At 45.0% G+C, this 27969-nt stretch overlaps 2 protein-coding genes across 5 annotated transcripts; one reads left to right on the top strand and one right to left on the bottom strand.

The window, feature by feature from the left end:
• Positions 1-81: 81 nt before the first annotated feature.
• Positions 82-12700, top strand: pknox1.1 (pbx/knotted 1 homeobox 1.1). Of its 4 annotated transcripts, none has more exons than XM_071485315.1 (11): positions 82-211; positions 1715-1827; positions 3016-3146; positions 3596-3767; positions 6669-6869; positions 7076-7193; positions 7410-7507; positions 9226-9354; positions 9441-9517; positions 9952-10118; positions 10998-12700. In XM_071485315.1, the coding sequence occupies exons 2-11, from the start codon at positions 1777-1779 to the stop codon at positions 11177-11179; spliced, it is 1326 nt and encodes a 441-aa protein (XP_071341416.1). In that variant the 5' UTR covers positions 82-211; positions 1715-1776; the 3' UTR covers positions 11180-12700. The 4 variants fall into 4 exon arrangements, with proteins under 4 accessions (XP_071341416.1, XP_071341384.1, XP_071341395.1 ...); XM_071485283.1 differs by having other exon boundaries at positions 7076-7226; XM_071485294.1 differs by lacking the exon at positions 82-211 and adding an exon at positions 441-593 and having other exon boundaries at positions 7076-7226.
• Positions 12169-27556, bottom strand: tmprss3a (transmembrane serine protease 3a). Its single transcript, XM_071475138.1, has 13 exons — positions 27518-27556; positions 27138-27372; positions 26611-26724; positions 25539-25699; positions 23031-23253; positions 22154-22277; positions 21186-21305; positions 19575-19769; positions 17889-18058; positions 15696-15791; positions 15443-15585; positions 14521-14673; positions 12169-12842 (listed from the first exon to the last, which is right to left on the bottom strand). The coding sequence occupies exons 1-13, from the start codon at positions 27554-27556 to the stop codon at positions 12798-12800; spliced, it is 1818 nt and encodes a 605-aa protein (XP_071331239.1). The 3' UTR covers positions 12169-12797.
• Positions 27557-27969: the final 413 nt, after the last annotated feature.

The following is a 27969-nucleotide window of genomic DNA, read 5'->3' as shown; positions in this document are numbered from 1 at the left end:
GTGTAAATGAGGGCAGAGAACAGCGTTTGCAAGCAAAAACCCCAGCAGGGTGCAGAGGGACTGGCAGGCAGCAGGACGTCATATCTCCGCCCACCTTATAAATATTCATGAGCCGAGCGCCCCTGCGTGCCCTTACGCGATGACGCAACGCCACAACTGCGGGTCCCGATTGCTGCAGCCGCTTGTCAGTGTGACGAAGATTGGCACTCAGGTAAGCTGTCACTCAAAATCGCTCTTTTTCCGTTCCCTATCAATCAAACAATCTGGGCCGCACGCAAAAATGCCCCGGGGCGAGGAGCGCGGACCTAGTCAGTGCTGCGGAGTGTGTTTTTGGAAGGGAAACAGAAGCGGCAGAGCTCCGGGAAGAATTAAAAAAAACTGTATACAAGGGGGGGGGGGGGGGGTGTAAAAAAAAATATGTCGGCGTTTTGGGGGCAGAGGAGGATTGTGGAAAAGCAAAGGGCGAGAGAGCTAGAAACGAGGCCCGACAGTAGTATCGTTACCGCGGAGGGGAGGGGACGGTTAGGGCAGCTGTCCCCGCTTGATTGATTGACTGATGTGGGAAGGATTTGAGGATCAACTGGGCTAGCCTGGTGTGCAGACAGTGCTTCTTAATATTATTGCAGTCGAATTACTGCACACAGCTGACAATAAATGCATATTCATTTACAATGTTAATTCAAAGCGGTAAAGCGACCAATGCTGTCTTATTTGGGCAAACGGCTCGCATCGTATCAATCCGCAGCGGGGTCCTTTTTTGTACCTGGCTAGCTAGTTTAGCTTGGTGTTTTTGGCAGTGATTCCCCTTGCTAAATATGGCGCTTTGCATTTTGGGTGCACCGTACCAGCATGAGAAACACTTTTAAGTTAACAGTTAGCTACCATGCTAACGTATGCTGTAGCGCGGCCAGATGCTTGCATTTTTGGGTTAACCTTCGATAGGGTTCGCAAGCTAAAGCTACTCTGGTGTTGGCGTTACAGACTAGCTAACCCTATATTGTGAAAAAACAAAGCGTACAGCAACAGAGCTGCTTTGTCTGCGAATAACACCATCGTTACCCTAGTTAGAGGGTAGCTGGATTATGTTAGCCCAAAGGGTCTTTTTAATTTCCCCTTGCCGCCACAAATGGTGTCGAGCAGCTAACACTAGGCTAAAGGCTAAGTTCATCGTGGTGGGTGTGTTAATATCAGTTACAGGACATCGTCAACATATGTTCACAACTATTGTAACAACGCACCTCAGGGTCTATAAATTCCCTTTTATTTTAGGAGAGTGGTGTGGACAGAAATGTGTTTGTATATTGAGAAGAAATACAGAAATACGTTAGTAAGGCATTCCTTCATAAATGTTAGTCCGTTTCTTTTTTTCTTTTTTTTCTGAGAGCCTTTACAGGCATACAGACATTATTTTGCACAGATGTGTTTAATGTATCAGCACAGAACATTAAGATTCGAAGTTTCCATGAATTTCTTTTATTGTTTCATTACTTCTATGTGTTTTCTTATTTTTCGGTAAATATTTTAACATAAGATTAAAAGTTTGTAATTCTTATCCAACGTTATTTTACATTAGTCAGCATTGTAGTGTGAAATTAAGTTTGCTTGTTCTCCCTTAACTATACCTGCCCAGTTTACAAAGTTTACATTCTGACATCAGGATGCTTTTGTGCCTACACTGGCAGGTAGTCTAACTGAACCTATATGCACTGTGTAGGTTGGCCACCTGTCCCCGCTCTCTATAATGCACCAGTGTTTGCAGCATCTGCAGTGAACGTGATGGCAGCCCAGTCGGTTTCCATAGACAAGTATCCAAAGGGAGAGCAGCAGGTGGGTGACAGGGACAAACTTGTTCTGGGGCCTTGAAGCCGACACAGTCTGCTCCAACTGGCTGCACTGTTTTTGCTTGTTTGCCAAAGATAATCAAACATAACACAGAAAAAGGACACAATCTGTAATGACAACATGTAAATACGTCAGGCTATATCTTGTACTCTTTGTCTATGGATCCTTCAGTTATTTTTAGTGGTGATAAGTCTGCCTGGATAACCAAACAAAGGGAAACACTTAATTGATTTAACACTAGAACACAACTAATGTTAATGCTATTACCTCAGTTTTAGTAATTTGTTGGTGGTGTGCTTGTGTGTCTGTGGCAGGCCACCTCAAATAAATCACGGTATAAGAGGCACTGTTGCAACATAAAGCCCTATTTATACCTAGTATTTCTGTATCTGTTCTCATGTAAAGTGCTTACAAAACATCTTTATTCATGTGCCAAATTTGGGGGTGTCAGGAGCTGAGAATAATCCATGACAAATAACAAATTTTACACCCCAAGCAAGTGATTATTTTTAGCCCGTTTGAGCTCAATCTAAGTCATTGTTGGTCTTAGGCACATGGCTGGGGATGGGATTTATACTCCTGGAAGGGATCCTGGGCGGCTAGTAGGCAGGCACAGTGTGAAAATGTGTGAAAGAAATGGAGAAGAACATTCCTCAAGTGAAGCTTTGCAGAGGATACAGTCACAGTTTTTAAGTACATTTGAAATTACAGTCTGATGTGACAGCATATGGCAGTGGTTAGGTGAACACTGAGACTGTAACAAAGAATACAGATGGATATTTAGTGTATCTTTTCATCAGATTTGTATAAAGCACTATGACACTTTTCAATGCAACCACAAGAATAAATTCTCTCAAAAACCAGGTCTCTCAGCACATAACTCCTGACACTATAACATACTTTGTGTTGTTTTGATGATCACAATAAACAAATGATTAAAGTCATCTTAATTTGCCTGGAAACTGTTTCTTGATGTGTTTTCAGACCACATCCTCATGACTCTAAGGTTTCATACTGAAGCAAGGCTCTGTTCAGCTTTGCCCTCCAGTTACTGTTGGTGTTCACATGATGTTTTTATGTCTTTCCTTCTTTGCCTTTCTCTTCACCTCTTCTGTTTGTTTCTGTCTCTTATTACTTTCTTTTCTTACATTTTTGTATTGTCTTTTCCTGCAGATGCAAGGTGTTGTAAAGGTAGACAGTGATTCGGAGCAGAAGTTTACTGAGGGGACGTTGGCAGAGCCACCCAGCCCGGCACAGACCGAACCACAGACACCCATGGACGCCGACAAAGCCTCCATATATCGGTAGCCCTGATTCTAAGTGTGTCTGTTAGAGAGGGAGAGAGAACCAGAACAGCACCCTCTACTCTGAAGTCTGTGTTCTTCTCTTCCCCTGTTTGAACTCCACCATGTTCAGATAGGCCTGAAGGAAAGCTCACATGATATCCAGGAAGTCCTCCCCTTGTTCATGTGACTTTCATATTGCTCTCTGAGAGTGTGTTAATACCTACTGATTTTTTTCTTGTGTCAACTAATGAAACTGTTTTTATCACTGGGCCTATAGATGAGTCACTCACTCTGACAACAAGCTAATTTATTGGATAGTATGTATGTGTGTGTGCTGGGCTGATCGCTGTACAGTCATATTACTGTAATCCTGTGATCCTGTGTAGCAGTTTGTCTTCACTTCACTTGAGCTGATGAGTAACTTGTCCTGTTTTGTGTGTGTGTGGGGGGGGTCATACCTTTCACAGACATCCCCTGTTCCCTCTGTTGGCCCTGCTGTTTGAGAAGTGTGAGCAGTCCACCCTGAGCTCTGAATGCATCACCTCTGCCAGCTTTGACGTGGACATTGAGAACTTTGTTCGCAGTCAAGAGAAAGAGGGAAAACCCTTCTTCAGTGAGGACCTTGAACTCGACAACTTGGTGAGAAACCTCTGAACATCAGGGGTTTTAACTTTTATTTCCCCTCAAGCATTTTGGTGTTTTCACTATTTCAACAGTGAACTCTATATTTACAGACATTTGGTTGTAGTTGGCACCATAAACAGGCCTGTTCTAAAGAGCAGAACAGCTGTTTGAGATGCTTGTCGACATCTGGAGAAATCACTACACTATAAAATAAACATAGACATGTTTGTCTGCACACAGACATTCAATTTGATGCAGGTTTTAAAGCAGTTTGAGTCAAGCCTGGTTGACAGAATTAGATTTGACTGGTGGAAGTTTCTGACCCTCCTCTCCTGTTCATGTCTGAACATTTCTGGGAGGCTGGAAACACAAACAGATGACTGAAACAGAAAACCAAGACATGGACATGAGGTATTTCACAAAGTAATACAGTGTGTGACCTTTGACCTCAGCAGCATTGTGACCTACAGCCCTGTCCACTGCTGTTTCTTACCAGTTAATTACAGTACAGTTCCCTCTGAGAATGATGGGGCTGGTGAACATGACTCTGTGGTCACTGATACAACATGGGGCATTGTGCTGTAGCTGAACCTGCCCTCAGACCCCTTAAGGGGAAGGGCACTCTGTGTCGCCTGTGACCCTCAGCTGATAATTTGTCTGATCTATCCTTTATATTTTGAAGTTGTTCAGTAAAGTTTCAAGAATAATCAATGAAAATAACACTCACCTAAATGTACAGGGAGTTATAGAAACAAAGTGAGGACAGAACTCTTATCAAAGCTGGGAAGTTTGTTGACCTAAATATGATACACATACCAGTTTTCATACGCCTGGGTGAAACATACCACAGGGGCTGTTTGACCACTGCACACCCCTGCAAAACACCCATATCAGATATGGAGTCACACCACTTCAAGTTTCATGAGTTCTTGAGCCCCCCAGAAAGACTAAAAGTCATTGTTGCTGTGTCATGTCCATGTCAGATCACGATATCAAATTGAAAAACTTGTGAGTTTGAACACAGGTGAAAGTTTTGTGAGTTTTTGTGCGTAATAATGATCTCTACAGATCAGTAGATTCCTAGGCCCTAATAACAGTGATCACATCTGTCTGGGTCAAACTGATCACTGTAAGTAGTTAAGTTTTTCTTTTCCTTTATTTTGCTTTACGGACAGCTTCTCTAGTTACTTGGGTTAGGGTTAGGGTTAGGATTTAAAGATAAAATAAACTGCTTCCTGGTCGTCTGCTGCTCCCAGCCCTGTCTGAACAGTCAGAGTGAAACATCACACTGCACTCAGGTAACACACCTGCTGCTGTGAGAGAGGAACAATGATTACACTGTAAAAGTCTGAAAAGACACACACACACTCAACTTGTGTGGGCAGGGACGGTCATTACCAGTCGTTACACTGTGTCTCCACAAACCTCATGCAAATAAGTTTGTAGCGTCTCAGTGTGACAGCTGCAGTAATAGACGACAACAGTTTGACATTTGTATGTCTCCACACCAGCGACAGTCAGGGCCAGGGGCGTATGGTTTCTGGGTCATCTGTCCCTCTGTCCCATTCACGTGTCCCATTCTCATGTTCCGCGACGGAACTTCTTCAAATTTGGCACAAACGTTCACTTGGTCTCAGTGATGAACTGATTAGACTTTGGTGGTCAAAGGTCAAGGTCACTGTGACCTCACAAAACACTTTTTAGCCATTACTCAAGACTTACACAGCAATTATAACAAAATTTCACAGAGATGGTTCATATTTAATTATAAATAAGTCTATAAGTAATTCTAGTTTTCATGTGTTATCATGTATGAAAAGAGCCAAAGTGAATAGTGTCAGCAGATATCTTGATGACTGAGTGAATGATTTAAACAACATTTGTATAGGAACGATGCTGTCCTGAGATTTTTGATACAGGAGGTTGGTCAGTGTGACTGTGATCACTATAAGAGGTTTCCCCTGCAAGCAGCTTTCGTGCAGGTTTGGGATGTTGCTTGTTAATACATTACCAGATCTCACACAGGTGCAACGTACCATGAGGACTACTTCCTGTAGAAGGCACTGCTGAGCCATTGTGCCAGGTTTTTGAGTTAAAACTCGGCACCTCAACAACAACTTCATCATTCATGGCGAAACATTGAAAATTCACCAAGTCGCCAGGGCAATGCCGTTTTACGAAAACTCAAAACAATTTTCACAATAAAGCGTCATCAGGGTCTTAATGATTTTCTGACCATGTTTGAGGTGGATGTGGTGATCATCACATCAAAGTTTAAAACATCATATTTCCTGTTCACAGCAGGTGGCACTGTGACTTTAATTGAATATTAGCATGTCGGCTTTTATCAATTATGTGAAGTTTGGGGATCTTTGGATGATGTATTTTTGAGTTACATCAACTTCCTGTTTCATGGTGAAACATTGAAATTCCCCATGTTGCCATTGCACATTAAATTCAAAATGTCTGACTTCCTGTTGGGTTTAGGATATGGCTTCAAAAGGCTTTTAGGTACATCTTGTGATGCTACATGTTCCCTCCACATTTCAGACATGTGAGTGAAATGTACTGTGAGGACTGGCTCATTGAAATTTGTAGGGGGCACTGTCAAGCACTTTTCAACCACCTTTAGCCCCCAAAATCCATTTTTTATTAAAACTGTTTAACAGTTATTATAATAGGGTCCTTACACCTTCAGTGCTAGAGGCTGTTTGGCCCTGGTACTGAAGGTGGAAAAAATTAGACCCACATGTCAGCAACAGCACATGGAAGAGGAAAAAATGAAATGAAGTAAGACACAAAGTGAGACTGATTTTCTAGGTGAAGTGTCTAAATCCTGAACACCAGACACTTCAGAGGACACAGGAAGCTCAGTTCCCTTTAGACAGCTGTGTTTTCTCTGCCTCTGACCTCCAGATGGTGAAAGCCATTCAGGTGCTGAGGATCCACCTGCTGGAGCTGGAGAAGGTGAGTGACCTGTGCAAGGACTTCTGCAGCCGCTACATTGCCTGCCTCAAGACTAAGATGAACAGTGAGACCCTGCTGAGTGGGGAGCCAGGCAGCCCATACTCCCCAGGACAAGGCCAGGCCCAGAGCTTCTCACCCACCAAGACCCAGGTATGCTGTGGACTGTATCACCACCTATCACTGATGTGTGTGAGACATGAAACCACCAGTTGCATCTAGCTGCATCTGTTAGACACTGACACTTATCAGTAACCCTAACCCTAAAATCAGTGTGGTTTAAACAGCAGGCTCAAAGCCTTCAACAGAAATCAGTTCATATATCACTGAATCATGTGTGACCATGCTCTGTTATGTAGAACCCCAGTTCTATCTCAGGGACCATCAGTCCCCAAGGTCAAATCGTGGTGCCAGCTTCAGCCCTGCAGCAGGGGAACGTTACCGTGACGGCTGTCAACCCCACCCAGGTGGTCGCAGGTATGTCATCATGGCATACAACCCCTCCCTCAGGTACTGTACTGTTGTAACTGCAGCTGAGATATTGTCATGTACCAGTGGGAAACTTTGATCACAGCAGCCTGCACTCAGCTCGGCATACATCATTGTGTGTGTGTGTGTGTGTGTGTGTGTGTGTGTGTGTGTGTGTGTGTGTGTGTGTGTGTGTGTGTGTGTGTGTGTGTGTGTGAATTTCAGGTGGCACAGTGTACCAGCCTGTTACAGTCGTCACTCCTCAGGGCCAGGTGGTAACGCAGGCTCTCTCTCCTGGGACAATACGCGTCCAAAACAATCAGGTAAGACTTCTTTCTTTGAGCAGTCTAAATCAGTGGTTCATAAACAGGTTGTAGACATTCTGCAGGAGATGGACATGACCCAGATCATAAAACATGATTGGAGAGTTTATTTAGAATTTTAAATTAGGGCTGTCAGATGATTCATTTTGTCTTAATTGCGATTAATCACGTTTTATCACAATTTAAAATTCTGTTTTTAAGTCCGCATTAACATTGTAAAGCAATTCTTACCAGTGTATCTTGTTTGGGAATAAAATGAATGCAAAGAAAGTTACTTTATGAACTTGCCTTTTAGATTTATTTGATTCGCGCTCTGGGTAAGTGATATTTTTAATTTCCAACTCATTCAGTCTTCACCAACGATGACTCAGGCGTTGGATTTAAACACTTTAGGTCTCCCAACACCCCCCTTTATGCAGACCTGAACCATCCCCCTTTTGCTCCCATAGACATGACTTGCCACAAAGTATCTTGCTCTGCCATGTATAATCTTTGTAGGAAGTGTCTGTGGCAGCTTGACAACAAGGGTGCCACGTGATTCAGATGATTAAAAAAAAAAAAAAAACGTGTTATGCTCAATCCTTAATCTCATCGCGATTAACACGTTAATGCTGACACCCCAAGATTAATTCCAAAAACAAATGATGAAAAGGTTTGCAGCTGAAGCATAAAGTTTGTGCTTGAAATGGTCCTCGCCATCTCTGCAGTGGATCACCTGTCGGCTCATAATAAGAAGGTTCTGAACCTGTTGGCTGCATAGTGGACCCCCCCTCCCCCCCATTCAATGTATGAATGCCATTGATGGTGTTAAAGATGAACTGATTGAATCCTTAACTCCTCTCATCAGCAGTGATGACCTGTAACAGTGAAGGTGCTGTACGACCGTGTGTGTGTGTGTGTGTGTGTGTGTGTGTGTGTGTGTGTGTGTGGAAACTACACTTTGGTACCAGAGCAAATGAGAAAATAAAGCCACAGAAGCTTTTAACTAATCTATTGTTGAACAAGTTGTGTGTCGCTCTGAATAGAGTCTACACTGTCTTGAAGAGTTTATGGCACTACACAAATCTGAGTCTGAAATCTTTAATCAGAGCCTGGAGCACAGGCATCTGAGTGGTCCTCTTTCACCTGTACCTCATCTGAGTTCTTTGTTACCTCCAGCCTGTATTCTAACTGCTCAGTTAGCAGATGTCAGCAGACGTTAGCAGACATTAGCTTGTAGGATAAAGCTAGTGAAGTCTTTCATGGGTTCATGACAAGATTTACTCCCAAATCATCAACTGTTGTACACAAGGTCCTGAAAGTTCAGATGACAGACTGCTGATGCTACAGTCACTTTGAATCTATGACGATATTACCTCATCTGTGTGTGTCTGAGTCCAGTTCCCCTGGACTTGTCAGGACCGTGTCCTGCAGGACCATGACCTGGACGACTGAGAGTCTTCACAGAAATTAAGGACATGGTTTCCCCTTCACATAGCTGATCTGAACTGTACAGTTGTGAATGTATTAGACATTAAATCAGACACGTTGCCAAATCACTCATCACACTGAATCATAACCCAGCTGTAGTTCACCTGTGAATACTCATCTCTTGCTGTTGGCCAGCCACTGTAGTGATGTGTCTTATTACTGAGCTTTGCAGTGATAATTAGCTCAGGGTGTAAATACAGATCTGATGTGTGTTGGTGACACAGCTGAATGATTGTCCCTCTGCTCAGCTCCAGCTGCAGTTTCACCAGGACGTGAATCTCTTCAATCACGATGACAACTCAACCAAGAATAAGCGTGGCGTTCTACCCAAACACGCCACCAATGTCATGCGCTCGTGGCTCTTCCAGCACATTGGGGTGAGTGTGTGTGAATCTGATCTTTACCTGTGTGCACTTAAAACCACTAAAATCACTGAGGTGTTTCCTCTTGCTCTGCTCTGCAGCACCCGTATCCCACAGAGGACGAAAAGAAACAGATCGCCACTCAGACAAACCTGACACTTCTGCAGGTCAACAACTGGTGAGTTTGTGTGTCTTCGTGGCTCAAATAGACACAATCTGATACATCAAACTGCACAGTCCCAGTTCTGTTCTGTGGAAAAGACAGTGAACATAATCTTCAGTCATCATAAAGATGTCTAAAATATGATCAGATCTTTATAATGAACAAACAGTCAGTTGTAAAAACATGACTCAGACACTCAGTTTATCTGAAACAGTGTGTGAACCTACAAATAATGACATGAACAGAAGAACCGGAGTCAGCAGTCATCAGAGCTGGAGTCTTCAGAATTATTTAGAATTTCTGATGAAGGTGTAGAGACTGAAACATTAGGATGATCAATGTGACGCTGAGTGAGAGCAGTGTGTGGAAGTAAACAGCTGCCAGAAACTACACAGGTATATCTGGACAGATCAGACAGAGGAACCACCTGTGGTTGTTCATCTCCTCAGGTTTATAAATGCACGGAGGCGGATCCTGCAGCCCATGTTGGACGCCAGCTCGTCTGAGACGCCCAAAGCCAAGAAGAAGACGCCTCAAAACCGACCGCTGCAGCGCTTCTGGCCCGACTCAATCGCTACTGGGGGGGGCACCCAGCAGCATGTCACCATGCCAGACGGTATGCAGTGTTCTCTGAGTCTGTATCAGTTTGTGTTTAATGGTTGTAAAGAATGGTTTGGACATGTAATGAAAGAAGGTGCAGTTGAGGCTCTGGCCCTCAGCTCCTTCACTCAGAGATAAAACAACAACATTAAAGCTCCAGGTCTCAGCTGTGATCTGAGCAGGTCCACTTGTAGGAGCTGCAGCCCTTTAAACACTGAGCCCAGAGGTCAGGGGTCACATGACTACACTGAAACATGATAGCTGTGACCCACAGACTTCAGGAGACTGGTGGGTCTCTCCCTGACCTGCTGCCTGTTGGGGAAGGGGTCTCTGTCTGTACTGAGATCAGCTGACTGACCACATGTTCACATCACTGTCCTGATGGATGATGTCATGTCCAGTGATGTTGATTAGTTAATCTGCTCCTTTAGATGTCAGTGTTCATCCTGCTGTGACATCATCAGTGAACTCCAGTGAGTAATTTCCACTGGAGCTGTACTAAACCACCATGTGGGACAGGCTGTTGGACAGGAGCTGCTCCTCTTTCGCCTCATTCATCATTGTGACAGAGGGAGTTTCATCAGTCCAGGACTCAGTGAGACTGGCAGCCTGGTCCCTGTCTCTCTGAGGTTTACCAGGGGTTAGTCTCTGGTGGTGAATCCTCTGAGGCTCTGGTCCTGAAGTCCTCTCTGGCTCATTGACCAGGAACCATGTTGGCCTCCATCCTGGAGAGCATTCTTAATTTGCCATGTAGGTTTTTTCTTTGTGCAGCTGGTTCAAGCAGGAAATAAACACAGTGACACTTACACGAACCTCATGACGGCTGGAGGGCTGCACCTTACTACTTCTGTGGTTTAAACTTAGTGATTCTTTCCCGTCGTGTCCTGATTCTTAGGGACGATGGTGACAATGAACGTGGAGGGTCTGCAGAGCCTGACGTCGGATGGCGCCACGCTGGCGGTACAGCAGGTGATGCTGGGAGGCCACAGCGAGGACGAGTCGGGGGACAGCGGGGACGAGGATGAGGATGCAGACATGGCCGGGCTGGGCCTGGACAACAGCGACTCACTGCAGTAGACACACGCTGACCCACACGTACACACAGGACAAGCATCACTAGGTCTACAGATACATCTGCATTTCAAACACGAGTCATAATACAGACACACACATTAGGTTTACATAGAGCACAAAGCAACAGGACACGTCCTGCACTCTTCCAACCCTCAACCTGCTGAGCGGCGGTGTGTACTGCGTGTGTGATCAGGAGTTTCACTTGGGAAACGTTTTTTAATGATTAGTTGACGTAGGCGAGTGCACTTTTTGTATATTTAAAAAGATTCAATCCAACAAACGAAGAAAATACAAGTGTTCAAAACACCCAAAGCAAGTTCGTCTGATCCGTTAATAAATGTTGACTGATTTCACATTTTCTTTCTGGGCCCCTGGCCCCTGGGTCCCGTCCCCAATCAACTCTCATTTTGGATGCCAACACTTTAAAGTTGTATGTGTAAGGGTTTGTCTTCACTTTTTGCATGCTTGTGTTTTGTGCGCACTCTTACAACTGACTCCACGGCTCTCACCCGGGCCCCTGTGGGTCAAGCGGGTGAAGAGATGACAGGGGGAAAAAAAAAAGGAGAGATGCTTATTTTTCTATACAAAAATATGAAGTGAGTGTTTTTGTTTTGTTTGTGTTCTCCTGTTTTGTAAGAATATTTATGTACAGATTGATAATTAAAGCTAGCTGCCCTGTTTTCCAGGGCTCTTTGAAGTTTTCTAAAAAACAGAAAAAGGAATTGAATGCTAATGAAAATTGCTATTTAAATTGGTTTTAAACATTCAATACTAACAAGGCCTTACTGTTCTTTTCTAAAGAATTCTTGCCAAGAAGCACAAAAGAGTCTGACCCTTGTTGAAATTGGTCAAAAGACACTAAACTGCAGAACGTGGAGGTTCTGTGTGACGTGATGATTTTTAAAGTTTTAGCCACATTGTGTATACCATGCGTTAGTCTTTTACTCGTTCTACAGTAACAGTGTAGGCATCACTTTCTCAAATGCACAATCCAGAACACTATGCTAATCACACAATCACAAAGGTCTGAGCTGGAGGTCAGCGTCCAGCTCCAGCATCAACAGGAAGCAGTGGACTTTTGCACGCACTAAACTTTTATTTATGTAGACAACATGCTACTGCAGAGACCAGAGCAGAGGGACGGGGGGGCCCTGCAGCCCCCGTTGGTCCCCCTGCCACCACAGACACACCTGGTGATGATTTGACATCTCTTTATCCATGTGTTGATATGACTGCACAAACTGGGTGCCTCTCATTTGAATCTGTAATATTGTACTGTACTGTAACAGTTGTCTGTCAATAGTTGCAGTAATCTGGTTTATATCCCTCTTGTAAAGTTGAGACTTGAAATGGTTCATTTCTGGCGGCCTGAGGATGATGAGGATGATGAGGCTGGGTGGGCCCTCGCTGAGCTCTCGGTCCTCACCTGTGGCTGTTTTTGCTTTTTATGATGCGCTGTTCACTTTTCTCTTGTCTGTTTTGCCTTAGAGCTTTCTATTTTGGAATAAATGATGCCTAACTCTCGGCTCCGCCTCTTCACTCGGCTCCAGATAGTATTTGATTGGTTCAGAGGCTCAGTCATTCTGATGTCATACAGTCCAGAGAGGTGACTGTAGGTGGTTCAGTTGTCTGAGCTCAAAGTTGGAGAAACATGAGCCTCTTCTCTCTGAAAGACGTCACACAGAGTTTAACAGTTAAACACACGGAGGAGGAATGATGCATGTCTCTGATCACACAGTCACAACCAGATCTGAGTTTCCAGAGTTTCCAAAAGCAGAAATTAAACAGACTTTACTGTAATTATCAGTCAAATGATGCATGAGCATCTTAACTATGGTCCATGACAAGTGAAACACTCAGATTTGTGTTCATCAGCAGCTGGTAAAGTTATCATCAGGGAATAATGTGTTAATTTATGTCTGTGACAGGTTGTGTTTTCTGGACCCACCCAGGACCAGAGTCTGAACCGGGATTCTGTCAAGTGAAGCATCTCAGAGCTGTTACCATGTAAACACAGAGGTGACTCTGCACAGAGCCAGCTGTTGGTCTGTCATCAATCAGTGAGGTCACAACAGCTGGAGCAGTGCAGGGTCAGGATCAGAGAGGAGATGGAGGACTGGTGACAGACCATAATATTTTACTCCACTGCTGCAGCTACATGATTCCTGCAGGGTTGTTGTCTTCTGACAGACCTGCATGAACAAAACCACCAGCTGGTTTCACAAAGACTCTGGTCCAGATCTGAGTCACAGTGGAGCTTCAGGTCTGAGCTCATCTGTAAAAAGGCTGTTGGGTTTTTCACTGATGATCCTGGTAATAGATCACCTGCAGCAGACCACTACCTGTGAGCCGGTCTGGTCTTTGTGACCAGGAGTCCTCTGGACTGTCTCACAGGATCCACATCAAGTCTAACAAGATTGAGCTCTACAACTCTCACCGGACCCAATCCTGGATTTAATCTCACACAATCGTGGTCCACATGACGTCTTGCAGGATCCTGGTCCACATTAAGTCTCACAGGATCGGGGTCCACATTAAGTCTAACAGGATTGGGGTCTACATTTAGTCTCACAGGATCGGGTCTACATTTAGTCTCACTGGATCGGGGTCCACATTTAGTCTCACAGGATCGGGGTCTCCATTTAATCTCGAAGGATCAGGATCCACATTAAGTCTAACAGGATCGGGGTCTACATTTAGTCACAAAGGATTAGGGTCAACATTAAGTCTAACAGGATTGGGGTCTACATTTAATCTCACAGGACTGGGGTCCGCATTACATCTAACAGGATCGGGGTCCAGATTTAGTCTCACAAGATCAGGGTCTACATTAAGTCTCACAGGATCAGGGTCCACATTAAGTCTCACAGGATCGTGATCTACATTTAGTCTCACAGGATCAGAGTCCAGATTTAGTCTCACAAGATCGGGGTCCACATTAAGTCTCACAGGATCGGGGTCTACATTTAGTCTCACTGGATCAGGGTTCAGATTTAGTCTCACAGGATTGTGGTCTACATTTAGTCTTACAGGATCGGGGTCTAGATTTAGTCTCACAGGATTAATTCAATTCAATTCAATTTTATTTGTATAGCACCAAATCATAATCTACATTATCTCAAGGCTCTTTACAGGGTCAGGTCGAGACCTTACTTTGTTACAGAGAAAAACCCAACAGTTCCCACAAAGAGCAGCACTTGGCGACAGGGGGGAGGAAAAACTCCCTTTAACAGGAAGAAACCTCCAACAGAACCAGTTACCAGTTACTTTTAGTTTTAGGTTGTTATTTGGGTTCCTCTGAAGACTCGGGTCCTGGATTAGGACCCAGCTGGTCCTGCACTGACCTCCAGCTGTTGGCGGATCCAGCTGAGGGACTGTGTGATGCGGGTGTAGACCCCTGGCTTGTTCCTCATGGCGCAGCCGATTCCCCAGCTGGTGGCCCCGACCAGCTTCCACACAGACGAGTCCTCACAGGCCAGAGGACCCCCGCTGTCCCCCTGAGGAGAGTCCATATCTTAAAACCAGACCAGCAGTACGTATTGTGTGAAGAACGTTGATGTTCTTCAAACTTTAGCTACAGTTATTTCACGGAATGATGTAACAATGATGTCACTGCACTAACACTGAAATCATTAAACACAATGTCTGTTAAACCTAAAACCTGAGATCTGTGAAACCCTGTCCCCAGAACCTGAGGAGGATCAAACCAGTGGAGACCTGCAGGGCTGTGTGACAGACTGAAGAACCACTCAGATCTTGGATCAGGTTTCAAACACCTCCCTCACTGACCCCTCAGAAAACAGGGTTCTTCATTTAATAATAAGAAGCTTCAAAAAAAAAAAAAAATTAATAAAATATATCCAGGATCTTTCTGCTCCTCAAGAGAAGAAGAGGAAAACTGGATCTTCAACCTTTGGGGGACTTGTGTGAAATCCAGATCATCTTGGGGACCAGCTTGACCTTGACTCAGCAGCTCTTTGAGGCTGTGAGGAGGTCCTCAGTCAGACCCAGACTCAGATGAGGAGTCTGTTGAGACCAGAATCAGAGACTAGCAGACGGATCAGAATAAGTGTAGTCAGCATCTTTTATTTGTTTATGTTAGATTGTAACTGGCAGTGGCTGACACAGTGTTAGTGGCTGTGCTAATGCTAACTCTGACTTTCTGTGCTGAGGATTAGTTCCTTAGGTTGTATGACGTATGAGTCCCTGGCTGTCTGAATCTGTTTTTATGGATGTTAACAGGTGTTTAGGGGGACGCTGCTGTACCTGACAAGAGTCAACTCCGCCCTCTAGGTACCCGGCACAGATCATCCAGGAGGAGATGAGGCCGCGGTAAACCTCAGGCTGGTTGCAGGTCTTAGTGGAGAGGAGGGGGACCGTGGCAGAGCGCAGAACCACGCTGGTCTCTCCTGGAGAAACCAGGTCAGGGTGTGTGAAACACACACATGAAGTGATGACGCCTTCATATTAGAGCCATCATACTGCAGCTGGGGGGGGGGGGCCAGCAAAGAAGACTCACCATCCGCCTCAGTTGCCCCCCATCCAGAGATCCAGCACATGGTGCCCTCCACAAAGTCCTCACCGTGGTTGGGCAGACAGATTGGCTCCACGAGGCCTGCAGAGGACAGACTAGTGAGTCCCACACACACTGTACACAACAACCTGTGTGTGTTTGTGTGTGTGTGGTTCCCATTTCTACCATCATCATCATCAGTCACACAGATAATGTAGAACTACACTGGTGGACTGGACTGACACAGCAGCAGCTTCGTACACACAACTCACACACAACACACACACAACACACACACGACTCCATTCAAGCTACAAGCTGCTGGAGTGAGAATGGTGAAGACTAAGAGCTGAGACTAAGACCATGATCCACATCAGCACACCAAGACCAGAGACAAAGAGAGAGAGACAGAGACAGAGAGAGGCCAAGACAGAGGGAGGGAGAGAGAGAGAGAGAGAGAGAGACAGAGACATAGAGAGAGACAGAGAGAGAAACAGACACAGACAGTCACAGAGAGACAGAGAGAGAGAGACACACACAGTCACAGAGACAGTGGAGCTGTAGGAGGAACCTATGACCACGAGTCACAACAAATCAGTGAACAAAACAGTGCTGCGTTCACTTACTCCTGTACATACTGAGGAGCGTCTGAACAGTGCTGCGTTCACTTACTCCTGTACATACTGAGGAGCGTCTGAACAGTGCTGCGTTCACTTACTCCTGTACATACTGAGGAGCGTCTGAACAGTGCTGCGTTCACTTACTCCTGTACATACTGAGGAGCGTCTGAACAGTGCTGCGTTCACTTACTTCTGTACATACTGAGGAGCGTCTGAACAGTGCTGCGTTCACTTACTCCTGTACATACTGAGGAGCGTCTGAACAGTGCTGCGTTCACTTACTCCTGTACATACTGAGGAGCGTCTGAACAGTGCTGCGTTCACTTACTCCTGTACATACTGAGGAGCGTCTGAACAGTGCTGCGTTCACTTACTCCTGTACATACTGAGGAGCGTCTGAACAGTGCTGCGTTCACTTACTCCTGTACATACTGAGGAGCGTCTGAACAGTGCTGCGTTCACTTACTCCTGTACATACTGAGGAGCGTCTGAACAGTGCTGCGTTCACTTACTCCTGTACATACTGAGGAGCGTCTGAACAGTGCTGCGTTCACTTACTTCTGTACATACTGAGGAGCGTCTGAACAGTGCTGCGTTCACTTACTCCTGTACATACTGAGGAGCGTCTGAACAGTGCTGCGTTCACTTACTCCTGTACATACTGAGGAGCGTCTGAACAGTGCTGCGTTCACTTACTTCTGTACATACTGAGGAGTGTCTGAACAGTGATGCACTCTTGTACTTCTGTACATACTGAGGAGCGTCTGAACAGTGCTGCGTTCACTTACTCCTGTACATACTGAGGAGCGTCTGAACAGTGCTGCGTTCACTTACTTCTGTACATACTGAAGAGTGTCTGAACAGTGATGCACTCTTGTACTTCTGTACATACTGAGGAGCGTCTGAACAGTGATGCATTCTTGTACTTCTGTACATACTGAGGAGCGTCTGAACAGTGCTGCGTTCACTTACTTCTGTACATACTGAAGAGTGTCTGAACAGTGATGCATTCTTGTACTTCTGTACATACTGAGGAGCGTCTGAACAGTGATGCATTCTTGTACTCCTGTACATACTGAGGAGCGTCTGAACAGTGCTGCGTTCACTTACTCCTGTACATACTGAGGAGCGTCTGAACAGTGCTGCGTTCACTTACTCCTGTACATACTGAAGAGTGTCTGAACAGTGTTGCGTTCACTTCTGTACATACTGAGGAGTGTCTGAACAGTGATGCGTTCTTGTACTTCTGTACATATTGAAGAGCATCTGAATAGTGATGCATTCACTTACTCCTGTATGTTGTGAAGTACAACAGTAACACATTGACTGAATGGTGACGTGTCATTCAGCTTGTCAAACAGTGATCAATCTGCAGTGAGTGACTATTGTACCCCTCTACTGAGCAGCTCCACTGGGACAGACTGACAGTGTGTGCCTTGCTCAAGGGCAGAGGGAAGGTGATGAGGACAGGGCAGACTCAGTCTGAGGACTGGGGTGCAGGTCTGGACAGATGTGGCTGGGAATGGATGAACATGGAGCAGGATGCTGACAAGAAAAGACGGAGTGCCTCTGAACATACCATTAAAAACCAGAGACGTGGCCACTTTCATCAGCGCCACGTCGTAGTCCAGTCCTTTGGGCCGGTAGCGAGCATGGTATATGATCTGCTCCACAGCCAGAGACTGGGCCCCATGGACCGGCTGCTCTGTCAGCCCCACATGGACTGCCCACAGGGAGGGGTCTGCAAACCTGAGGACCAATGGGACAGGGAGAAGGAAACAGAGCCATCAGGATGTGTGAGGGGAACCTGCAGTTTACCTTCATTTAAATGAGCCAACCAGGAGATTTAAACACAGGTCACATGTTCCACCAAGGAAGAAGCTGGAGGCCTGAGAGTCCAGCAGGTTAAAGGTGTCAGGTACTCGAACTGTGTATGTCTGCTGTGGACATGACCACATAGCAGCCGTACCCGATACCTTCAACAACAGCTGGGTCAGTTGACCACGGTGACAGGAAGAGGTCATTTTATCTTTTAACATTGACCATATAGGGTGATGTCTGTAAACAGCACAGAGATGTTCAGGCTTGATTCAGACACGTGACAGAGGAGCAGAGCAGCAGAAACTAACAAAGTACATTTACTCAATATACTGTTCCTCAGTACGACTGTAAAACTCCATATTTTACACTTGCCCTGTGTTTAATTTGAAAAAGATATGATTGTGATGATCGTCTTCTTAATTAGAACACAAATTAAACCAGTGCTTTCACATTGCTGACCTGACGTCAGTGTGTTGTTGTGGCTCCTTTTTAAACAAAGCTGCATTAAAACTGTCAGAGACTCATTCATAAAACTTTCAGAGAGAAAAGTCTGAATGTGGACTCTTTCAGACCTCAGGACTGTCAGGACCATGAGTGCTTTCACAACATTTTGCTGCTACCAGGATTTTGAATAAAGGACTTTTACTTGTGAGAGTGTGTTTTATATTGTTTCACTGGTATTTACCTGTTGGAAGGTAAATGGCTGCTCCCATCTTCCAAACAGACAAACACTAATGTACAGTCTCCTTTAAAGGATGAAGTCCAGTCTTCAACATGCTCATGTGGTATTTGATGATGGAAGTGGAGAGTCTGTCTAACACATCTCTCCTAAATCTCCCATAGTTCACTTGGACTGAGATCAGGTGACTGTGAAGGTCACAGCGTGTGATTCACATCATCTTCATCCTCATCAGGCCTCTGTAGACCAGAGCCTCTGGTTCCTGCACCTGAACTCTCACATGTGGATTTGTCTCTGCAGCTGCACCATGACACCTGACGACTCAGTGATCAGAGTCACAGATATCTCTCATATATCACCTCTGTACAAATGTCCGACTCTGTTCACTGACGTCTGGCCCATACATCTAAATGCATATGTCACTTTAGTGTCTGTTGCTATGGAAACACCAGACAGTTGAGCATCACTGTGACCTGACAGTGACTCCTCCACAGACTCACTCAGATATTCTCTCGATACAAATAAGGATCAACTGGGCCTGATCAGCATTTATATACCTGCCCCAGAGCATGATAGGAAGTTACCTGCTTAGAGGTTAATAGACTGATCAGCCACAACATTAAACCAGTTAGCTGTTTTAATGTTGTGGCTGATCAGCAGATATATGCACATACACACACACATATATACATACATATATAATATACATATAGAGAGAGAGATATAATATAAAACAGAGTGTTAACATTAGATTGTGGGACTCACCCATACACACAGTGCGCTGCTGTGAGGACCCAGCGTGACGTTATGATGGAGCCTCCACACAGGTGCTCACTGCTGTAGTGAAGACTCACCTGCCAGGGGAACTCACCCGGTCTGGAGATGTTACCTCCAACAATACGGGTGTTGTACTGAGGCCTGGAGCCACACTCTAGAGACAGACATGTGACCAGTGCCACAAGTTACAGATCTCATAACGCCAACAGAAATAAATTCAATCTGCAAAGATCATCTGATCTGATCTTAGTGTATAACGTTGGTGGGATGTCCCTTTAAAGCTTGTAAATTCTGATTCAAATGATCTTAGTTCAACCTGAGTACATGCAAACTCATATTCACACAAACACACTCATGCTTACACACTGGTTTCTACGGACGCCCTGAGAGGTGACATGAAATTTTTTTTGGTCAAGATAATTTTTCTAAGTTTTTGTTTTTTTTCATTTATGAAAAGTAGACCTGAGAGGCAAGTGAGGTCTTAAAAATAAAAAATTTGAAAGAAGACCCAAATTGTTTTCACTTGGTTCACGTGATTAAAAAAGGTGAAATTCTTTTCAAAAAATAAGTGTTTGTTTTTTTAATACTCGTTTTGGCCACAAGAGGCTGAACCTCTACCCAAGTCTAAATCTCAGAAAAAGCATTCATGTTTCTATACTATAAATTTCCACATTCACCGTAAACACAACAATGTGTGGTAGAAAGTTATGTAACACACTGTTCCTTCTTTTGGTTAGAAATGTTTCTTTTCATCTGTGAACAACCCCCAACAGGCATTTTTCATTTTCAATCTTTTTTTCTCATCATTTAATTTCCTCTGATCCTGTAAAAAAAATGTTCATTTCTGTAGTTCCATATCAGTTATGTAACTACATGAAACTCTGGCTGTTTGCTTTAAAGTTACAAAAGGTTCAACATGAACACCATGAATGATGCTATTAGGTATTCTCATTAAAGTGAAGTACAAATACAGACACACACAGAAGAAACACACACATGCATACCATGCAACACAAACATGACAGTCCAGTACAGGAAACTGACTCCATGTTAAAGAGCCTTGACCAGAACAAAGCTCAGTCAGTCTGCAGTAAGTTTCCTCACCCAGACATTTCAGAGTGGTCACCTTCCCCGAGCTGCACTCAGTCTTACTGTGATGAAGGAGGAGGAGGAGGAGGAGGAGGAGGAGGAGGTCAACACACAGGAACTTAGCAACAGTGGAATCAGGTCACTAGAGGAAGATACAGTCTTACATCTACGCTACATGGGCTACAGACTGGGAGCTAAGCTAACAGATTTGCTTCATTCTAACTGAGAAAATTGCTATTTTAATTTTGTACAAAGGGAACAATATTCAAGCTCCACAATCACAGTGGATGAATAAAGACTAGTGAGATATCAGAAAGACTTCTGGATCTTCATCCCACCACAGAGCTCTGACAGTGAGAGCAGCACCGTCCTTGTGCTCGTCCCCAGTCTGAACCCAGTCAGCCCAGCCCAGCGGAGCGTGGGGTTCTTCAGCTAATCAACACATCACATGTCTCCTACACAGACACACAGCACAGTTCATACTTCTTCAGTGTTGAGGTGCTGATGTACCTGAAGGTGGTGGTGTTCTGCAGCTTGATGATCTGGGGCTGGCTCAGGTTGATGGACACCAGGTTGTGCTGAAGGTTCTGCTCGATGGAGGCCAGAGAGATGAAGAAAGACTCCACGTACCTGACAGGCACACAACAACACACAAAGACTTTAAACAGACTTATAAACAGCAGAACACAACTATTTCCTATGCAAAGATATTGTGGAGTGACGGTGTCCTGAGTGTAGAATGAAATCACACCCCCTTGTGTGTGTGTTGTAATCTGAGTTTCTGTGTTTGAGTCCCTCTTGTTAAACCGTTGGCTATCCCCAACGTGTTTAAACACACAGGCTCCACCCACACGTGAGCTGACAACTTTATTCAGTTGAGCTACTTGTTGTGTGTTTAGTGACAATTTCACTCACTTTCACTTTTGCTGTGTGACACCTTGAAATCCTGTCTATGAAAATCACAAACAGGATTGGTGACAGGGAACAACCACACCAGGTCCACACCTGGTACATACTGAGGTAAAATAACCTCCCAGTGCCTGAAAAGACTCAAACTTTACTGAAAGAACAACCAAAGTCTTCTTGTCGTAGCAGCCCACTGACCGATGGACTACAGGTCTTCTGGAGGTACACACCAGAAACCACCAGAAACACCTGGATTTCAACAATGGACAGAACATGTGTCTGTTCTCAGATCAGCACTTGTCAAGGGACAAAGAATTAATGTTTGGCCTGAGGGTGGCAGCAGAGAAAATCCTGTTGTTGCCTAAATGTAAATATTGAATAACATGCAGGGAGAATGATAGACAGGTGAATTAATGTTCATCTCAAGGTGCAGCTCAGGCTATTCTGTTCTGTTCCAGACCGAGAGAGGGGGCAAATCTACCAGCATCACTGCATCACTGCATCACTACATCATTACATCATTACATACAGATACTGCTCAAGAGTAAAGAGGAAGATATCTGACTCAACACCTGGAATATCCCAGCTGTTTGCAGGCAGAGACTCCCAGCCAGTTGTTCCAGTCCTCCGAGCAGACTGTCCTCCACACTCCACCTTTCTGGACCTGAAGCACAGAGCTCCTCCCACTGAGACGCACTGAGAGACAGACAGAGAGGCAGAGACAGAGAGAGACAGAGACATATGGACTGCAGTTACATCTTTTTCCTAAGATAAAGTTTGAGCTCCTTCTCCTTCTCCTTCTCCTTCTCCTCTTCCTCTTCCTCTTCCTCTTCCTCTCCACTTGACTGGTTCAAGTGTGAACATTTAAAGACACTGTGACCTCAGACAGTTTCCATCTTTATGTCTCAGAGCAGCTGAAATCTGGTCTGATTCCCTTTAATATCTCAGTTGATCTTATGTTCATGGTGCAGCTCTTAAATAAATGTGGGTTTATCACAGACAGTAAAGTTAAAGTTTATTTCCAGTCAGAATTTGAATAACTGTAATGTTTTTATTTGCTGCTCTATTCTGTGAAGCTCTTTCCAACATTTGATTTTACTGATTATTTTCATCTCTGTTTTATTTCTTTATGTATGAATCACTTTGCAACATTGCTTTTGAAAGATGCCATACAAATAAACTTTATTAGGCTATTATTGTTATTATTAGTAGTATTATTATTGTTAGTAGTAGTAGTAGTAGTAATATTATTACTAAAGAATTAGTTCAGGAAGATAAAGGTGTATTCTGGTAGATGTTTGCCACAGTTAAATCACTCACTGATTTACAAACTAAAAGAAGATCCAGTCATCTGTCACACAGATCTAGTCCTGTGTGTGTGTGTGTGTGTGTGTGTGTGTGTGTGTGTGTGTGTGTGTGTGTGTGTGTGTGTGTGTGTGTGTCTCTCACCACAGCCGAGCTCGTCCTCTCCATTGTTACACTGCACCTGTCCATCACACTGAGCCGAGGAGCTGATGCACTGAGAAGATGAGCCACAACGAAACTTCCCCACACAACTCAGACCCACTGTACACACACACACACACACACACACACACACACACACACACACACACTCACACACACACACACACACACACACACACACACACACACACACACACACACACACACACACTCACACACACACACACACACTCACACACACACACACACACACACACACACACACACACACACACACACACACAGTGATGATGTCTTTGAACTGATGGACTGTAAAACAGGAAGGTCCTGCGACCAACTAACCCTAACCCTAACCCTAACCCTAACCCAACAACAGCACTGAAGCACCTACAGCTTCCTGTACTGTCAACCATATTTGGTGTGAACATCCAGTTACCCTGACAACAGGTGTGATAAAATCTGTTGTCAGTTTACTGGAACCAACAGTGTGGTCAGCTCATAAGTCTAAATATTAACAACACAGATAGCAGTGTGAAGGATTTTACTTTGGCACCATCCAGTGGCACCACCCAGCGTTACAGTGTTACGCCTCATCCTACCATGAGATGATCAAAGAAGACATTAAATACAGTCATGGAAAAAATTATTAGACCACCCTTGTTTTCTTCAATTTCTTGTTCATTTTAATGCCTGGTACAACTAAAGGTACATTTGTTTGGACAAATATAATGATAACAACAAAAATAGCTCATAAGAGTTTAATTTAAGAGCTGATATCTAGCCATTTCCCATGTTTTCTTGATAATAACCAAAATCACTTAAGTTCTAGCATCAATAGCTATGGCATTGTACTACCAAAAACAGTGCTTTTAGGCATTCTATGTTTTCTTTTCTGCCTCTTTTAGTCACATGATACACACAGCAGTTAGTACTTGATTGCATAACCACTGTTTTTGATGACTGCAGCCATGCGTCTTGGCATGCTCTCCACCAGCTTCTGACATTGTTCTGCTGTCACAGCAGCCCATTCCTGTTGCACAAATTCAAACAAATTTGCTTTGTTTTTGGGCTTGTGGTTCTCCATTTTGAGTTTGATGATTTTCCACAGGTTTTCCATTGGATTCAGATCTGGTGATTGAGCAGGCCAAGGCATGGTTCGAATGTTCTGGTTCTCCAGCCAGGCTTTAACTGACCTTGCCGTGTGGCAAGGGGCATTGTGTTGTTGGAAAATCCAGTCGTTCGAGGCAGGAAAGAGTTTTCCAGCTGATGGAAGAAGACTGTTTTCAAGAGTAGCCCTGTACATGACCTGGTTCATTCGCCCTTCACACAATTGCATTCGCCCTGTGCCAGCCATACTGAAACAACCCCAGATCATCACTGATCCACCCCCATGTTTTACTGTAGGGGCAAGACAGTCTGGTTTGTAGGCTTCTCCAGGCTTCCTCCTAACCAGTAAGATGGCTGGAGTGGGCATCAATTCAAAATTGGATTCATCACTGAAGAGAACCTTAGCCCAGTCATCACTGGTCCAATCCTTGTGATCCCTAGCAAAGAGTAACCGGGCCTTCCGCTGCCTTTCGTTGATGTAGGGCTTCTTCCGTGCCCTGTGTGACTTCAGACCAGCTTCAAGAAGTCGGTTTTGAACTGTCCTTGCCGAACAAGTCACATGTCTTGGCAGTGCCCACTCATTTTTAAGGTCCCTGGAGGTCTGACGACGATTCCTGACACAGGAACGGATGAGTGCACAGTCATCTTGTGGGGTAGAAAGACGTTTCCTGCTTCGACCAGCTAGCAATTTGGTAGTTCCATGTTCAGCTTGTTTTTTCTTGGTGTAATGAACGGCTGTCTTAGAGATCTTCAGTTTTTTGGCTACCTGTCTCTCACTCATGCCAATTTCCAGCAGTGCCAAGATGGCTGCCTTTGTGGCTTCACATAATTCTTTTGTTTTAGGCATTATGTGAGAGCTGACAACTTCTGAGTTGTGCCACAGCTTGAATGTAAGCAGGAAACCACTCCAGGCCTTTGCATGTGCAATGCTGCTGATGACATGAAATGGCCTTTTATATACCCTGGGAATACAATTCACCTTAAGCATTTCCAATAGGACATAAAGTATTTTGTAATTAGCTGCATTTTAGTCATGTTCATTGTATTCTTCAGGTAATATACCTTTAGTGATACCAGGCATTAAAATGAACAAGAAATTGAAGAAAACAAGGGTGGTCTAATAATTTTTTCCATGACTGTATCAGCTCAGGTTGACCTCACATGCACACTGGGGACTGTTTTCACTGGTAAAGCTTCACTGAGTCACTGTCTGGTATTTTCCCACTATGCCACTGGTTCCCAGCCCAGCAGGCTCACCAGCTTCACTGTAAGTTGAGGAAGGTTTCTGTTTCTGTTTCTGTTCCACACCAGTTGTGTCAGATTTAAAACCCTGATCCTGCAGAGGTCACTGTAAATTAACCAGCTAACTGCTTGTCCTGTCACCTTGGTGCCTTGTGCTATTCCAGACTCATAACACAGTGTCTCATGCCTGGTCCTGGGGCGGCGCCTCATGGTCTGGTGGTTGAGGGAGAGACTGACAGAGGACTTGCTAGGTATGGTGATCTCCAGGGTCCAGAACGCCTGGGCCCACTCCACCTCCAGGGCTTATGGGACAGGCTGGTGTGTGTTTGGTGACCAGATTGAGAGCAGGGCCGTCGACCCACCTTCACGCCTCCTGCAGTGTGACTTCAGTTTCTGCAGGGGTTGGTTGATAGAGGCTGTACTGCAGTGTTAGTTGCAGCTTCAACAGCTGGAGCTGATGGTTGGGGCCACTTCATGGCCAGCTGCCATTCACTGGTTAAGTACTTCCTGTGAGGGCTCTGCAGGGTGAGGCCTGTTTCTGGTTGTCTTCTTCCTCAGTGGGACCTGTGTCAGATGGTCTCACAGGACCAACCTCCAAGCTGCTGGAGTCTAGAGGTGGTGTCGATTAAAACTGCACCTCTGCTGCGGCAGTAGGAGGTGACTGTGTAGGAGGCAGCGTCATCACCAGGTGCATTAGTGTGTGTCTTTGGGAACCTCATGCAGGTGGAGCCTGAGCTGTGGGACCAGGCTGACTTTTGTTTTTCTGTCTCGCCCAGTCAGGTGCTGAGCTTCAGGGTCCAGCTGGGAGCACATGACTCCCTCAAGACCTTCAGCTTTGGTGTTAACCAATTGGAAACCTGTTAGAGGGTGGAGCATGTACTCATAGAGCCGGAGTTATGTCCAGTATCCACCACGTTTTACACACAGTGTTCGCTGTAAAGACAGTGATACTAGAGTCCACAACAGACCAGACCAGTGACAACCAAGACCAAGACCTGATCTCATCACAGCTGATCATATGTTTCACCCCCCAAAGACTAAGGCCAAAAAAGTCCAAACCAAGCCCAAAGTAAAGATGGCTGTGTGTGGGCAGGGCCTAAATTGTATAACAGGTAAGGACTGCATCAAATATTGATTGAGCAAAGGTAGCACATGCTACAGCGGCTCCATTATTGCTTAACAGACAAAGTTCACACAACACTGAGGTCCTCACCTCCGAGGCCGATGCCGAGAGCGAGAGTCACCACCACCACCACGCCTGAAGCGATGAGCAGCTCGAGGCGATGGGCCAGCAGTCTGTCCTTCCAGCTTTTCTCCTGGTCGTCCTCTGTCCAGACAAACAGTTCGTCAACATCTACATATCCACATCTGGATGAAGTGCAGATTGTGTTGGTGTGACTGATGAGTCTGTTCATGAGATTTTATCACAACAAAACTTAGTAACATAACTCTTATCTCTTAACGAAGCAAAAGATCAAACCCACACTCAGGTGCTGTCATGCAGCTCTACTTCACTGCTCACAGGTAACTATAACTCTGTGTTCGGAGCCACTGCAGAGCTGAGTGGAAGAAGTGTGTAGTTGATTGAGGAAAGTGAAGAGGACTATAGAACAAAGAGGTGAGGGCTGTGACTCATCACTCAGTCTGGGACAGATGTGGCTCCACTATCTCCATAACAAAGCCTGTTGATCTCACTGTGACTCCACCTCTGTTCCACCACCTCCACATCTCAGGCCTCACCTGGTAGAAACGGCTGCACCTTGGTGACTGGCATGGTGGGACTGGGTGCAGCTGGAGCTTGGGCTTCTTCAGGTTTGGTAGAGGTGTTGTCAGACTGGGGGTCAGCGGTGAAGCTGCCCAGGGGGCTGACGTTCAGAGTGTTGGGGGTCTCGACAGTGGGGAGGTCTTCCTCTGTCAATGAGACCACCTCTATCCTGGAGGGGTCTGGTTGCTCAGGTTTCTCTGCCTTCAGTTCCTAAAGTGGACGACATGGAGGGAATGATTCACTGTGAGGGCAGCCATCATGGGACTGAGGGACCAGTCTGTGAGGAGGATGATGGCGAAGGTTTCAGCAAAGAGAAACCAGGTAAACTCCCAGAATCCTCTGCACTATGCTGAACCTCTGGTTCTACTTTAATAGATGAAGGCAGCACGGCCATCTGAGAGGTTCCACAGATCTGCCACTGCAATCTGCTGGAGGATTCCCATGATGCACTGAGCTCTCTCTCTCTCTCTCTCTCTCTGTTTCTGGAGCAGCAGTATCCAGATCTACCAATACAACACTCATTATTACTATTATTACCACTATTATTAATTATTATTATGGATAACACCATCACCTATAGTCTATACAGCTGTTCCTGGTGTCTCTCTCTCTCTCCTCTTCAATGTAACTGGTCGAGGCAGACCCCCCCACCCTCTGTTGGAGGTTTCTTTCTGTTAAAGGGATTTTTTCCTCCCCCCTGTCTCCAGGTGCTGCTCTTTGTGGGGACTGTTAGTTTCTCTCTATAATAAACTCAGGTCTGACCCTGTAAAGGTCCTAGAGATCATGTAGATAATGACTTGGTGTTGA

Source organism: Trachinotus anak, unplaced genomic scaffold (assembly GCF_046630095.1).
Source record: "Trachinotus anak isolate AG129_WGS33_773 ecotype Australia unplaced genomic scaffold, CSIRO_AGI_Tana_v1 ptg000001l, whole genome shotgun sequence".
Taxonomy (NCBI): Eukaryota; Metazoa; Chordata; class Actinopteri; order Carangiformes; family Carangidae; genus Trachinotus; species Trachinotus anak.
Note: the sequence above shows the minus strand (reverse complement) of the source record. Positions and strands in the feature narration are given on the sequence as shown.